The 14923-nt window shown below is 43.4% G+C and overlaps 1 protein-coding gene across 5 annotated transcripts in view; it reads left to right on the forward strand.

Moving 5' to 3' along the window:
- The window catches only part of LOC111153613 (neurotrophic receptor tyrosine kinase 2), a 318559-nt gene that overhangs the window by 21505 nt on the left and 282131 nt on the right, over nt 1–14923 (forward strand). For all 5 annotated transcript variants that reach the window (XM_022512747.1, XM_022512746.1, XM_022512748.1 and 2 more), the window contains exons 2-5: nt 5409–5483; nt 5600–5671; nt 10264–10332; nt 13028–13182. In XM_022512747.1, coding sequence (XP_022368455.1) covers nt 5409–5483; nt 5600–5671; nt 10264–10332; nt 13028–13182 — 371 coding nt within the window. The remainder of the gene's footprint in view (nt 1–5408; nt 5484–5599; nt 5672–10263; nt 10333–13027; nt 13183–14923) is intronic.

Below are 14923 nucleotides of genomic sequence, written 5' to 3' on the forward strand. Positions count from 1 at the left end.
CTAGGTAATGTAGAGTCCCAGAATAGATTTGGGTGAAATCATTGAAAAGCCCCTTAAATATGCGATTCAGCTTTTAAGGCAATAGGCAGTGATTCTGGTATGTAGCAAAAGTGAAAAGCAACTATTAAAACAACCCTCATAAGATGAGGTCCTCTATGTAGATTTGAGAAAGAAGGAAGGCATATTTGGGCAAAACAGGAGGGTTGGAGGCCAGCAATGATTCTAGACAGATCACTGATGGAGGGTTGGGCCACAGGGGCTGGGAGGCCAAGGAGGTAAATAGAGAAATTCTTAAGGAGTACCAAATTAAACCCAAACCTACTGTGTCTGCATGTCACCATTTAAAGGCTGATGACTTGCCTAAAAGAGAATGAAGGCAGGGCCTGCAGGTTAGGGCGGCAGAAACAGTTTTGGTTAGCAGAACCAAAACTGCTAATTCATGAGATTCCTTATCAGACAGGTGCTGGCACATGGGCTCTGGGATGATGTCTTGTACCTTAAAACACCTGGGGCCTAAGTTTTTGTCGGAGAAGTTAGGGGTCATCATGGAGCGAAAGCTCCTGAGGAAGGTTTGTGCCCCAAATGCCAGGCTTTCCCACTGCTTCTAGGGGAACAAAACACTTCTTGGTTTTAATAAAACCCTGGGCTTTATTAAGCCAAGTTTGACTCAGTCAAGAGCCCTCGGAGTTTCAAGACACTTTGGAGTCAAAGCCTGGCCTGGATACGTGTCTTCTAGCTGTGTATCCTGGCCTCCGCTTTCTCTCTCCCTCCTAACCCTGGCTTGGACCCTGCAGCTGAGGGCTCCAGGCCTGGTGTTGCCAATATCCTGCGGGAGGCACGTGGAAATCACCAGTAGGGGGCAGTCCAACATGCTCCTTAATCTCCTGGTTCCTGCCCCCAGCTCTGGGGCCAGGAGCAGAAGGCTTTCAAGACTGTCTTTTCAGTGGTCTAAGGAATCATGACCTTGAGCCTGGGGGGTATGTGAACACCTTCTAACCCCAAAGCCCTGGAGTCCAGCGTCCCTGCAGTCACTTTACTTGTGTGGCTTTCTTTGTCTGTCTTTTTCCATTCCTCTCTCCCTCCCTTTCTTCCTTCTTCCCTTTCCCCTTCTTTCTTTTTTCTTCCGAAGTTTAAAAATTTCAAAAAAAAAAAAAAAAAAGCTTCTTGTACTTACATTCCAAACTGGCGTGCTAGCGTTTTGTCTTTTTTTGTTACAAGTCTTTTATCTTTTAATAAGAAATAGTTTTCTAGTTTAATAAAATAAATAGTTAGAACCATCCTCCTTTCCCCAGGTGGGCTTCCTACAGTCTTCTTTTTATGTTTTACAAATATCCTTGACTGTGAGCATTATGCAGTGTTGTTTTCTGTCTATTTTTTTAAAGTTCACATAAATCATGATGTATCATATGTACATATCAGTGTGCAATTTTGCTTATGTAGCCTTCTCACTCAGCGTGATGATCTCTTCCTACTCAAATACAAGATCTGGTTCAACTTTAAACCTTATTTTTTTCTGTTTCTTTTTAAAATTTTTTAAAAAACTTTAATTCTAGTATAGTTAACATACAGAGTACTATTAATTTCACGTGTGCAACATATGATTCAACATTTCCATGTATCACCCATGTATCACAACAGGTGAATCCCCATTAGCTATTTCCCTCATCACCCTCCCACTTCCCCTCTGGTTGTTTCCTGTTTCTTTCTTTTTTTTTTCCCCCTAGGTTTTTTATTTATATAACTAATCTTGAACTCATGTCCCCAAGATTAAGAGCTGCCATGCTCTTCCAACTGAGCCAGCCAGACACCCCCTCTCTTTCTTAATTGATGGACACCTGGGTGGTTTCGGACTTCGAATTCTGACTGTATTACAGTGAATATTCTTGTACGTGTGTGTGTGTGTGTGTGTGTGTGTGTGTGTGTGTGTAAGAATTTTTCTCAGGTAAATACCCAGAGATGGGATTACTGTGTTGTAAAGTGTGCTGATGGATCATTTTCCAGGACGAACTGCTCTTCAAAGTGATTGTACCAAATTACACTCCCTCCAACAATGTAGGAGAAATCCCCACATCCTTGGAAATGCTTTATATGGTCAGACTTTTTTTTTAATATTTTTAAAATATTCTATTTGTTTGAGAGAGAGTGAGTGAGAAAGAGCACAAGCAGGGATAGAGGGAGAGGGAGAAGCTGACCCCACCCCACTGAACAGGGAGCCTGATGTGGGACTTGATCCCAGAACCCTGGGATTATGACCTGGGCCAAAGGCAGATGCTTAACAGACGGAGCCACCCAGGCACCCCTATATTGTCAGCCTGTAGTTTGCTCTTCAGATTTTTTGTGGGGTGAGCAGTTTTTCATCTGTTTCTTGGCTACTGAGGTTTCCCTTCTGTGGATTGTTTGTTATTACCTGTACTGGTTTCCATTCTAGCCCTGTGATTCCTCACTTCGAGGTAGCTCAGGAAAGTTTCTTGGCCGTGGGGGTAGAATCGATGAGCAGTTTATAGCGGGCAGCTGTGTTGTGGGTATGTCTGCAGATGGTAACTTACGAAGGGCAATTCTTGGCTTCTGGAGGGCACTTACCCACTTTTTAATCCAGCTCTTCTGTTAGTTTTTCCATTCTAACTAGGAGAAACCTTTATGATTTATCCAGAGTATTCCTGCCTCCACAGTGGAAAAGTATTCTCTGGTGACCATTTTTCATAATTTCACATGGTTCTTTTGATGGTTTTCCACACAATCTCCTGTCTGGTCTTAGATCTAAGAACCATTAGGCTTTGCTTAACGTCTGACATATTTTCATCTCGTGAATACTGTGAATTTACCACTGATGAAATTTATCTCCTTTTCCTTCTTTTCTAGGGTTTTGGTAACTAGAAAGCTTAGAATTAAGCCTGTGACCCTTTACTAGCAGCATATGTATTTTGAACCTAATTCCTCACTCTGTTGATATCTCTGCCCTTTTCATTCTTCTATGTCCTCCATTTTAATTTATGTTAGCTCATTGTTTTTCATGAATACAACTGGGGAGTTTATCAATTAAAAATCTGATGAAAAATGAAATTAAAAAAACAAAGGCCATCAATAACTAAAAGAAAAGTTAAAGATAAATGCTTTGTGTCACAGATGTTGACTAAGAACCTGTTGAGTATCAGGCCCCTGCCATAAGCATGGAGGACACAGTGGTGGTCTCACCAAGAGATCTGAAAAACTCTTTCAGAACAGTGACAGGTACCATGCTAGCTCAGCTGTAAGGTAAGAACAGGCTTCTCTGGAAGTCCTGGCTGTGACTGCAAAGGAAACCAGCCCCTTGCTACCTGCCCCTTTTGCTGCCAATTACATGAAAAAAGGATTAATATTTAGGGGGTCTCTGGAATGAAGTTCTTATTGGGAGATAATTGAGAAAAGGGAGGTCACTATGGTCTGTATTGAAAATATAGTGGAATAATTTAAATAATCTGAAGTGTCATGATTTAGAAATATTTCATAAAAAATCTTGATGTTGAAAATTGTTTGAGCACTAGGTTGGAGTCTTAAAAGTGTTTCCTTCCAGTGTAGCAGAAAGAGAGCAGGGAGTGAATCCTTGCAATTCATCTATTTAAGTGCCAGACCCTGGATATCAGGGAGAACCAAGATCTTTGAACAGAAGATGTCTCCTTCTATCTTGGAGGTTGCTTTTTTTTTTTTTTTTTTTTTTCAATGAAACAGAGAACAATGTTTATGTGGATCCTTTGAAAATTATTTTTCTTTGGTGTGATTTTGCTCTCTCAGAGCATTTCCTTATTTTACCTGATTTCTAAAATTTATTTTCTAAAAATGGGTGCCCCAACTCTTACCATGTATCTTAACATCTATTTTTCCTTTTCTGGATTATGTAGAAGAAGGGACCCATGGATGCTGGATTTTCTCCCCCACTAGTTACTGTTTTTCATTTAACTCATGGTGGTTAAGAGCAGGCCTGCATATTTGCTTTCAATGTCTTCATGGTAATATGTTACATATCTTAATTTTTTTTTTTTTTTTTGAAAAAGAAAGGCGAAAACCCATCCTGACACAGCTTCTTATGGTGCCTTTGGAACTCCAGCTGTTGCCCATCCATGGATGTGTCTGTCCGTCCATCCATCCATCTGTCCATCCACCCACCCATCCACCCATCCATTCATCTATCTACCCTTTACCTTTTGAATACCTACCTTGTGCAAGGTACTTTGCTAGATGCTGTGGTGATATTAAGAATTATAGAACAGGATTCAGCTGTCTTCAAAGAGGTTATGACCTAGGATAAATGAATAGACAGGACTCGAATAACTGTAGCACAAGGAAATTCCACGGCGGTAGGTTTAATAGCTTTGTGTTTGTATTACTAGGGATTTTGTTGGTTGGAAGTGACAGAAATTCAGATCAAACTTCCATTAGTGACATTTAACCTCAGAGATACCTAGATCCAAGGGCTCAAATGGCATTTTTCAGGTCTTCTTTCTTATTATATCTCGCAGCTCTTTTTCCTTCTGTGTGCTGACTATTGTTAGATGGTCTCTTTCATTGTGGCAGGGAAATTTCTCATGGAGGCCCTGGGCCTGTATAACCTTTCAAGTAGGATCCCAGGGAAAAAGTCTTCCTCTGTCCGAGCATCATCTATTCAATTTTAGGAAAAATATTCATTGGTCTGGTTGAGGCCACATGAACATCTCTAAGCCAGTTGTCATGGTCAAGGGGATGGAATCCTCTGTCCTATCAGTCACCATTTTCCTTCTGTATTTGAGGGTCTGGTGGGTGGGGAAGAGGAGGGTTCCTACAGAGAGTACTCTAGGACCACATTGTCTTTGTGAATGTGGTTCCTGAAAGGGGATATTGGTAGGAGTGCTGACATGACAGGAGCAGGAAAAGGGGATCCCGGGACAGGAAAAGAGGGAGCGGAGGAGGGAGAGAAAGGAGAGAATTGGCTTCAGTGTTTTAAGAGGTAGAAAGAAGGAGTGACCAGTTATCATGGCATGTGGAGAAAGATGTGCTCTGTCTTGCGTGTGACGATGCCAGCATCCCAGTGGCCATCACCATAAGAAGGAACCCTTTTGAGAGGTAGTGGATGCATTTCCAGGTTATTTTCCCCTCTGTACACAGGGGATCCCTTGAAAAGGGAGGCAGACTGAATTTGTTAGTTCGAAGTGATAACAGGATCAAGGAAAAAAATGAAACTTGGTGAACCTGTCGTTGACCTTGAAACCGGCTCAATCATGGTTTCTTCCCAGTCACATTCCAACCCCCCTCCTTTTCTGTATTTTAAGGAAACAGGTGGGGCTCCGGTGGGTGGGGAGGGCTTGCTGCCCCGGTGAAGTAGGATGGAAGCTACCCATTCTTTTCATGTACTGTCTGGATTCTGAGTCACTGGTTTTCACTCTCTGCACTTTTTGCAGCTACATTGCCAATCAGAAAAGGTTGGAAATCATCAACGAAGATGATGTTGAAGCTTACGCAGGACTGAAAAATCTGTAAGTACTCAGGACTAGTGTACCTTATTTCAGACCTTTCTCTTAGGCTCTGTTATAGTCAAACGGGCATTTACGAGTTCATTCTAATGTACATGCAATTTTATGTTTTTTCTCAGGACAATCGTGGATTCCGGATTAAAATTTGTGGCTCATAAAGCCTTTCTGAAAAACAGCAACTTACAGCACATGTAAGTAAAGGTTGATTCTTTTTCTTCCTGGGTCCCAAACTATTCAATATTTTTCCCCTCTCTTCCTTTTTTTCCAAGACTCAACCTCCTTTTTTTTTTTTTTTTTTTTTAAAGTTAGCATACATGTGACAATAGCTGAGACGTGTTAGCTTTGGTTTTTGAATAGCTTTCAGAGGGGTACTTAGAACAGACTGTGTATTCCCTTTCATGGATTTCTGGGTCATTTCCATCTTGGATGGAGCAACAGGCCAGCAGCAGAGTCTGATGTGAAAACTATGTCCTGGTACACGGTCCTTGATTCTTTTCCTTGGAATCATGACATGTTCCCTGGAAGACATCAAACTAGTGGAATTAAAAGAAACTGACTTAGCTATGGCCTTTGTAGGGAACTAAAAATCACCAAATTGTCCCCCTGCCCCCGTAGATTCACTTTTCAAAGTTCATTTTCTCAACGCTATCTGTCGTGATTGATAAAAATGGAGAAAAATCAATCATGGGACCCGCCCGAGGTTCAGATGATTATAAGATAGCAAGTGTTGGCCCCCAAGTCACGCTGATGCTTTGTCAATTGAAGTCAGCTGGAAATATGGACTGTGGGATTTCTCGGGGTGTTTGCTGCTACATCCTGTCAGGTGATGGCCCGTCGTCCAAAAGGTAGGGCCTTCCTGAGAGGTTTCTTCATTCAACAGAGGCTCGCCTGGCCCTCAGCTCCGACTGGTGTTCCCCGAGCCCCGAGTGTTCAGTGCGGATATGTTGCCTGCAGTCGTTCGCCTTTGGGTGCTTTGCAGATTCTCCGTAATGATGCTTTTCTGTCTCCTCCTCTACAGTTTACCTGTAGGACTCTCTCCCACGTTATCTCACTTGAATTTTCTGACAGTCGGCAGGAAAGACTTTTTTGGTTCCCATTTCATGGACGTAAAACTGGACTGAGGAAGTTCAGGGATTTGCTTGGGTCCACACATGGAAAGTGACAGAGTTATGACTCGAGGGCCCACCTCTGGCTGAGCTCTTACACAGGAAATAAAATCTATGCCGTCTGTGTAATTAGAGAACCAGCCCTTCTTATAATATTTATCCTCTTTCTTTTCTTGGGGAGAACAGCTCCCCAGATGATTTCTGTGCCAGTCATAAAAGAAATCACTGTCTTGGAGCAAGTCGCTTAGACACTTTATGTAGATTTGTTGATTTTATGAAAAACCTGAACTTCCTAAAGCTAGTTTCATGACTTTGTATTTTATTTAGGTGGCGCTAATGATGAAGTCTGTTTTTAAAAATGACGTTTGTAGAATAAGGATACAAAACATTCAGCAAAATTGTGGTAAAACCCCACAGAGCTTGATTCATGTATTTCATTTAAATGCTTTTCTGGCCTCATCTCTGTGGTTGTTTTGCCTGCACAGATCTGATGTCTGTGTGGGTCTTGAGGGCACGATCAAGACAGAAGTCGGAGAGAAAAAAAAAAAAGTCAAAATGCTCTAAAGCCATCACTTAAATGTAATTAATGACCTCGGTGGTTAAGTTCTGGTATTTTCATTACGGCTAACATTCCACCTGAATTACTCTCCCGACCCCATTTTATGGGCTGTTTTACCCCATCACTTCCCCTAACGATGTGATGTGTACAGTGGGCTATGGTTAATTGTTGTTTTAGTAATAAATGTATTTATTTATAAGGGACTTATTCATAAGAGGGCTTACTCTACCTCTTCATGCTTCCCCTTCCTCCCTGTTGCATGCCATTTATAGGAACACCAGAGCCGCTGGTGTATTTTTTCAGGGTGATACATGGAAGAATAATTTTAATGGCATTCTGTGTGCTGTAACCACTTATATAAAACCAACCAGCTATCCCTGTCTCCCAAAGAGGTGTCATTTGAGAGTGGAAAACCGAAGAGATGGACATATCTTAGATGGTTTCTTTAAAAGGCAGTGGCCGGGAAGCCAGGTCATTGGTCAAGCAACAAAAACTCTATTGACATAGAGGCATGATCAAGTATTAAGACAGAATGAAGTTAGACAATATTCAGGCAGTCAGTCATGCCAGTAAACTTCATATACAGTGTTCATGGATGACAGAGGCTCCTCATCACCAGAATTAAATTAAATTAAGCAGTTGGCTTTGAAAATGGCAGGGATGGAGGAGGCTGCAAATCAAGTGTTTGCTTTTGCAGACCTGAGTCCCGACCTCCGCTAAGGACTGGGGACTCGGGCGCTGGCTTGTTTTTGCTGAGTTTCTGCAGTCCTCTCGGGTATCGACACTGTGGAGACCAGGGTGTGGAAGAAGAAATGTGCATTAGAAACTGTTTCTCTTTCCTCGGTGGCGGGGCGGGGGGGGGGGTATCCTGATTATCTTTGAGTCTCCCCAACCATATAACAGTGTTTGCAATAGTAGTATTTCACTTCGGGTTTTAGGGAGATTTGGATCGGATCCTGTCTCACCACCCCTCCCTCTGCCCTGGGCATATTCCACATCGTGTGGGGACTGTCCGCCGCCCCTGTGACTGGTCACTGAGTTTATTTCTCGGTGCCTTCAATTCCTCCCCGGTGTCTGAGAACCCAGGGGTTGTGAGAAAAACCAGTGTTTGTATTTTCCAGGGGCTTTGCCGAGGTGCTAATTAGTTCCTTTGCAAAGTTCTGTCATCAAACAGTAAGAGGATTGTTGATTTTTCCTCCTCCCCTCCTCCTCTTTTTTGGCTTTTGTCCCCCATAATAAGTATGGTTCATAAAACTCATCTTGTTCTTTGGCATGTGACCCCACTCCGGGCCATGTGGCTGGCAGCCCAAGAGGGCCAGCTGCTGCTGGCGCCGACGGGGGGCTTTGTCGCTGATTGAGACCTTGACCGGAGGGTCCTCTTTGTTTGCCTGCTCTCTCCTGGTTCTTCTTGGGAGGAAGAGTCCTGGTTTTGTTTGTGTTACCTTCAGAGGGTGGCGGTTTCTGAAGATACCTGGAGAACACAGGCAGAATGACTTTTCAATGTGTGATACTCCAATGAAACTCATTCTTTTTTTTTTTAATATTTTATTTATTTATTTGACAGAGATCACAAGCAGGCAGAGAGTCAGGCAGAGAGAGAGAGGGGAAAGCAGGCTCCCCACTGAGCAGGGACCCCGATGTGGGGCTTGATCCCAGGACCCTGAGATCATGACCTGAGCTGAAGGCAGAGGCTTAACCCACTGAGCCACCCAGACGCCCCTGAAACTCATTCTTAAGTCACGTTCCAAAAGAAAAAAGATGTATGTGGGCACATTTTACAACTTCCCAGTGGATTATTTTTTCATGTGGGTGAGCACTTTATGCTCAGTATAAAGACAGCAGAAGTAAGCATCAAAGGAAGAGGAACCACTTGTGTAGGTAGGGGTTTGGGTGAGTGGGACTCTCCGTATAGAAGGAGGCAGGGTGAGGACACACGCAGTCTCGAACTGGGGGACCCTGGAGCAGCAGTTTCTGTATGCATCACGTGACCAGCCTCTGCTTCTACATTAGCTCCTGGGTTCGAACCCCTGCCTGAGGGTGACTGGTCAGACATAGTGGGATGTCTGAGCAACCCATGAGTTTGCTGGGCTGACACAGAAGACTAGCCTCAGGGAAGGGGCAGGGACCCTCTGGCTCTTTCCTCTCCGCCCAGCACTTTCCGAACAGGAAACAGATCCCGAAAGGCTCAGTGCCATTTGTTGAGGGCTTGGCGGTTTCTGTCCAAGTTGATGTTTGTTTTACATTCCTGCTAGTTATTAAACACGTGTCTGGAGGCCCAAGCATTGGACACTTTTGAATAAATTCAACCAGTAAACACATTCACGGAACAAGTTAGCTGCCAGGATTATGGCTCTGAATTTTCCAACTCAGGGCCTTACAGCCCTGATCATCAGAAATGGAAACTCCTGCCCATTGAACAAAACTAGGTATTCAGAACATGTCAGTAGATTCATTGGTATTTTTTCAATCACAAATATGACTTGGTTTCTTTGACTTTTCACCGTCTGGTTGGTCCAGATTTTTTTTTTTTAAAGATTTTATTCATTTATTTAACAGAGATGACAAGTAGGCAGAGAGGCAGGCGGAGAGAGAGGAGGAAGCAGGCTCCCACTGACAGAGAGCCCTATGCGGGGCTTGATCCCAGGACCCTGAGATCATGACCTGAGCCGAAGGCAGAGGCTTTAACCCACTGAGCCACCCAGGCACCCAATGCTGTTTAGTTTTAAACCATCTTTTTCCCTAGTGAGTTTTATGATTTTAAATTAGATTAAATTAATTCTTTCTGTTAATTGTTCAGAGGTCAGAGATCTAGGAGGTATATAACTTGGCTCTGAGTCAACATAAGAAAAATAAACCTTTGGTTAAGAAAGAGAAGAAAAATAGACTTTTTGGAAATTACGCTCACCTCTCCCCCTACCCTCCGAACAAGAATTTTAGTAGAGGCACGAAAAACTAAGTTGTTACTCCAGATGGAAGAAAGAGATGATGGTCGAAGGAAGGCATGAACCATGATCCAATAAAACTATATTTTGAAGAAAAAAAAAATCTCTATTTGCATACACGCTTCTTGAGATGTCACATTTTTTAATTCACATTTAATGTTTTTGGTTTCTTTCAGCAATTTTACTCGAAACAAACTGACGAGCTTGTCTAGGAAACATTTTCGTCACCTTGACTTGTCTGAGCTGTAAGTAATGATCCTTGTGTGGCATTCGGGGAAACAGTTTCAGAGGAAAGAATCATTAAGTATTTTTTTTTTTAATGAGTGATGTGCAGATCTATTTTTATATCAAAACTCTTAAAAAATGACTTCTTGGTTTTTTTTTCCACTTATTTTTTTATCCCCTCATATAAACCTGATTCAGTAACCAAAACTCAGAAATCTCAACAGTGAGGTATCATTTAGGATGAGTTTAAATGTTGTTTTTACATAAAGATTTGTTTTCTAAAGGAGGGAAAGTGGAAAAAGATGGGGGGTGCTTTGCGTTACAAAGGTGACATGTCTCATAGCGTTGGTGATGTCCAGGCCCTCATGGAAAGCAGAGCCAGTCAAAGAGGAAATACCCATGGGCAGAACTCGCTGGTGCCCGCTGGTGCTTGATGGATGTTGGAGAAGAGGTCATCCTTCTCCCTCCCTGCCCGTCTTTGTGAGATTTTCTTCTGGGTCTGCCCCTGCACTCAGGATTTATCCTTATGCTCTAATGTCCTTTGCTGCAAAATGATAGGAAAAAAGATTGCCATGTGTTAGTGACTGATAGCCAGCATTTCCGGGTGTGCTCAATTCTTGCTCTGGCCCCACGAAGCAAATAGGAACTGTAGATATTCCTATAGTAAGTTGCCCAAAAAACCCCAAAGCGGAAGCTCTGCGTGTCAGTGGAGGCCCAGACGGACAAGGCCTTTGAATACCAGGATGTAGCTTTTGCTCTCATGGTATATATTGCCTGGGTTGGAGGGTCCACGCCTGCTCGCAAGGCAAATGTGCAGATGAGAAGATGCCCTTCGTGGAGAGACGAGTCAGTAGGTTGTAACGAGAGTTGCCTGGTGCCAGGTGTTGGCGATGGGCAGTCATTTCAGACTACACTGAATTCCCTGATCTTGAAGTGGTAGCTTTCTAACCCAGCAGTGGGCATGTAAGATTTGAGGAAATAGGAAACAGAATGAGAGGCGCCCTGTGTGACCCTTTTGAGCATCGCTGTGGAATGTGACCTTGATGGGTCAGAATTCAGAGTTCTGACTCCAGATACAAAGGCTTCCATTTTCTCCCAGCAGCAGATTTAATCAAGTCACTCAACACACATTCAATGTGGGCCTGGTTGCGAATCAGACTCACGCACCGGGCCGTGGGGACGTATGGAGGACAATGTCTGTGTTTCAGGACTCTGCGGTCTAGTGGAGAGCTAAGAGCATAAACGAGCCAGTGTCAGGTGCCGTGGTAGTCACTGGAAGTCGGGTTTGCCCATAACCTTCAGAAAGGAGCCAGCTCTCTGCCAGCGTGGTGTGCTCCTGCGGACATAGCTATGACCACAACCGAAGACCCCTTGCTTCTTTATCCCTTCTGTGGGTTCGGTCATGCCTTCGTTTTTGGGAGATTCTTTAGTTTTTCATGTACTTAGAAGGCCAGGAAACCCCTTATACTAGTTGGAGTTGAGGCCCTGTGGATCTCTTCTGCCTTCGATTCTGTTTCTGCTGGAGGGATACTGAGAGGCGATCAAGCACACACACATTAAACGAGGCTGCCATGACCACATTTTCCCCAAAGAGACTCCTGGAAGAGTCTCCAGGGATCCCTGAGATTCTTCGAACCCAACCAGAAAAACCACAGGAGTAAATGATGTTGCAAAGCCCAGGTCCTGTCCTCAAGGAAATCTTAAGTATTGTGGTTAATGCCAGGCAGAGCCTATGTAACGATTGTAAATGGCCTCATTTAAAGGCTCATTACCATAAATGGAATTCATCTTAAATAGGCCACTGAGTATTATAAATAAGCATTTAAAGATTTTTTTTTTTCATGTGGTTTTTATTTTCCTCTTGACTACTTCCTCCGTTACCAGTCGCAGGCCACGGGAGCCCAGGCAGCTCGGCGGATGGGTGGCTGGCTCTTCGCAGACACTCCCGCAGTGGGCTGAGTGGCTCCATCTGGAGCTCACTTGCCCTTGCTCACAGAAACCCTGAACTTGGGGTGTGTGTGAGTGTGTGTGTGTGTGTGTGTGTGTGTGTGTGTGTGTGTGTGTGGAGGAGGTCTCAGAGTTCCCCTCCAGGCTCTCTCATTCACATTTACTCCGACTTTCTTGCATCCACCCCGCTGAACGGTGGTCGCCCCATGCAGAAAGCTGGGAGTGCCGCCTCACTGGCCCTCACGTTTCAGACTTAACTTTGTATTTATAGGGTTATTGTAAAGTCAGATGAAATCGCTCTGCTCTCCACTGTGGTTTGAGCTTATTAAATGAACACACTGGAATCTCTAGCCTGGTCAGGAATAAGTATGTTAGCGTTCCTGACAACTTAACAATTGGCATCTTCACTAAAGATCTTAATTGCTATATAATGGCCATGGCAAATTGGTTACAGCATCTGATTTTCCCCCATTCTATGAGACATCCTTTTTTAGCCTCTATTATAGTCCTGTCTTGTTTCCCTATGATTCTGAAAGGTCTTGCATCACTTTGCCTCCTTTGGAGCCCACGGTGGTGTTTGCACCTAGCAGAAGATCAGTAAATATTAGATAAAGGAATGAATAAGTATTGTGAAACTGTAAAGGTGGGTATGACTCCCGAAGATTGCTGGCCAGAAAGAACGCATAATGTCGCAGCGCTTTGTGATTGCTAGCGTCGTGAACACTGACAAAGAGAAGCCTGATCAGGTGTCATTTTTGTCCCATGTAGGATCTTGGTGGGCAATCCATTTACATGCTCCTGTGACATTATGTGGATCAAGACTCTTCAGGAGACTAAATCCAGCCCAGAAACTCAGGATTTGTACTGCCTAAATGAAAGCAGCAAGAATATTCCCCTGGCAAACCTGCAGATACCCAATTGTGGTAATTTACTTTCGAATCGATGAATTCTACTTGCTATTAATTGTTCTAATTGCCTTGGTGTGGTAGAGAGTCTGGGAGGATTATCACTACCCAGATTTTATATAGTATGCTATTGAGGTCTCTGGTGAGCTGAGCAACATTTGTGTGCAGTGTGGGGAAATCAGCTGGGAGCAACTTTGCTTGACTATTTTTCGCAAGTAGAATATTAATTCTGAATGGATGGCTTTGACGCGCACGGACAAGTATGCTGTTCATTCCACTGTTTCTTTCTTCATTTCTCTGGTCATGGCATCCATCAATCCATTTGTCTGTCCATCCAAAAACTATGTGCGAAGAGTGTGATATTTCCTTGGCCACGTGTTTACATGGCTGGCACCCAGAAAATGGAGAGGGAAGGATCTTGTGGTGGTAGAGTGTCCTCACCGTACCCAGGAAATGCAGTTCAAGCCAGCACAGTCCCTTCAACTTGTCTTGCTGCCAGATGGCTGTGTCTCCTGATGGGGCACCAGGAATATGCCCTTACACACGCTTTTTCAGGTTTGGGTTTCAAGCCCCGCCTCAGTCTTGCCCCCACTTCTCCTCAGCCTCTGCACCTCCAGAATCGGAGAGGACACCCTCTGACAAACGTTCAATTCTTCGTATTGTTTGAGATCAGTTTTTCTTGAAGGAAGATAGGACGGCTGTTCATTTTTAAGGAGAATGTCATGAAAGGAAAGATAAGTATTTGCTTTTTACCCTGAAGGGGCTTAAGAGAGAGCAGTTACTCTTCCCACAGATTTCTCTCTCCTTGAGCCCTGTGGCTTCCTAACAGGGGAATCGGGCTTTGTTCTCTTGCCAACTTTCCTCAGCTTTCTTTGCTAGCCAACACTTAAAAAAAAAAACAAACCCAACTTTTAATGTATATCTTTTCCTGATTGATAAGAGGGCGACTGTGCTCTGTTCTGGTATAAATTTGCACCGCTGAGAGAAATCGCCTAGAGGGACAAGAAATTCAGCGTTGAGTCACCTGGCTTCTTGGCCAGCTTCCCAAGTCCATGGCTGTTGTGACCACATTGGTTCGGCAACCACTGAGAGGAAGGAAGAGAGAGCAGGGAGCTCCTGCTTTGATTCCTCAAACGGCCCCGTAATAGACATCTGCATTGCCTTTGCCCGAAACCACTTCTTCTTTTCTTAAATTTTAATTTTTGGCTGTGTTGTCTTGACAGTTTTCAGTGATGCAACCCACCTGATGTGTTGTTGTGAGACCATTGCGACTGGAGAGGGCGAGAGTGGGAGGGAACTGGTCCTCATTTTTCCTGATGAATTTGTCAGTTTTTAGTAATTTTCTGCTTGCTGCAAATTAATCAATGAATTGTGTGTGTGAGGGACTTCGGGAATTCACTGTCCTGACTCAGAGGGAATGGGCTTGATTGCTCGGTTGGGATGATTACGTTCATGGTAACATTCACACCTGATTTCAGTGTTGGTGATGCTTTTCAAAAAGCAACACTGTAAAAAAGGCGAATGGATAGACTTATTTCTCTACAGATTTTGTACTCAGACTGTTTTGTTGTTTGTCTATTGATTTTTTTTCTTTCCAAGTGTTTTTTACTTATTTGTGATTGCACAAGTATTGTTGATACATTTTGTGGTTAAAAAGAACCTGTATTACACATAAAGCTAGTGTTTTTCTTGTTTGTGATCATTTCAGGTTAGTGGTTATGGATCTATAATATTCTATTTAATCAATGCATGGGATTCG

This window comes from Enhydra lutris, unplaced genomic scaffold (genome assembly GCF_002288905.1).
Source record: "Enhydra lutris kenyoni isolate GAN:26980312 unplaced genomic scaffold, ASM228890v2 scaffoldscaffold33, whole genome shotgun sequence".
NCBI classification, from domain to species: domain Eukaryota; kingdom Metazoa; phylum Chordata; class Mammalia; order Carnivora; family Mustelidae; genus Enhydra; species Enhydra lutris.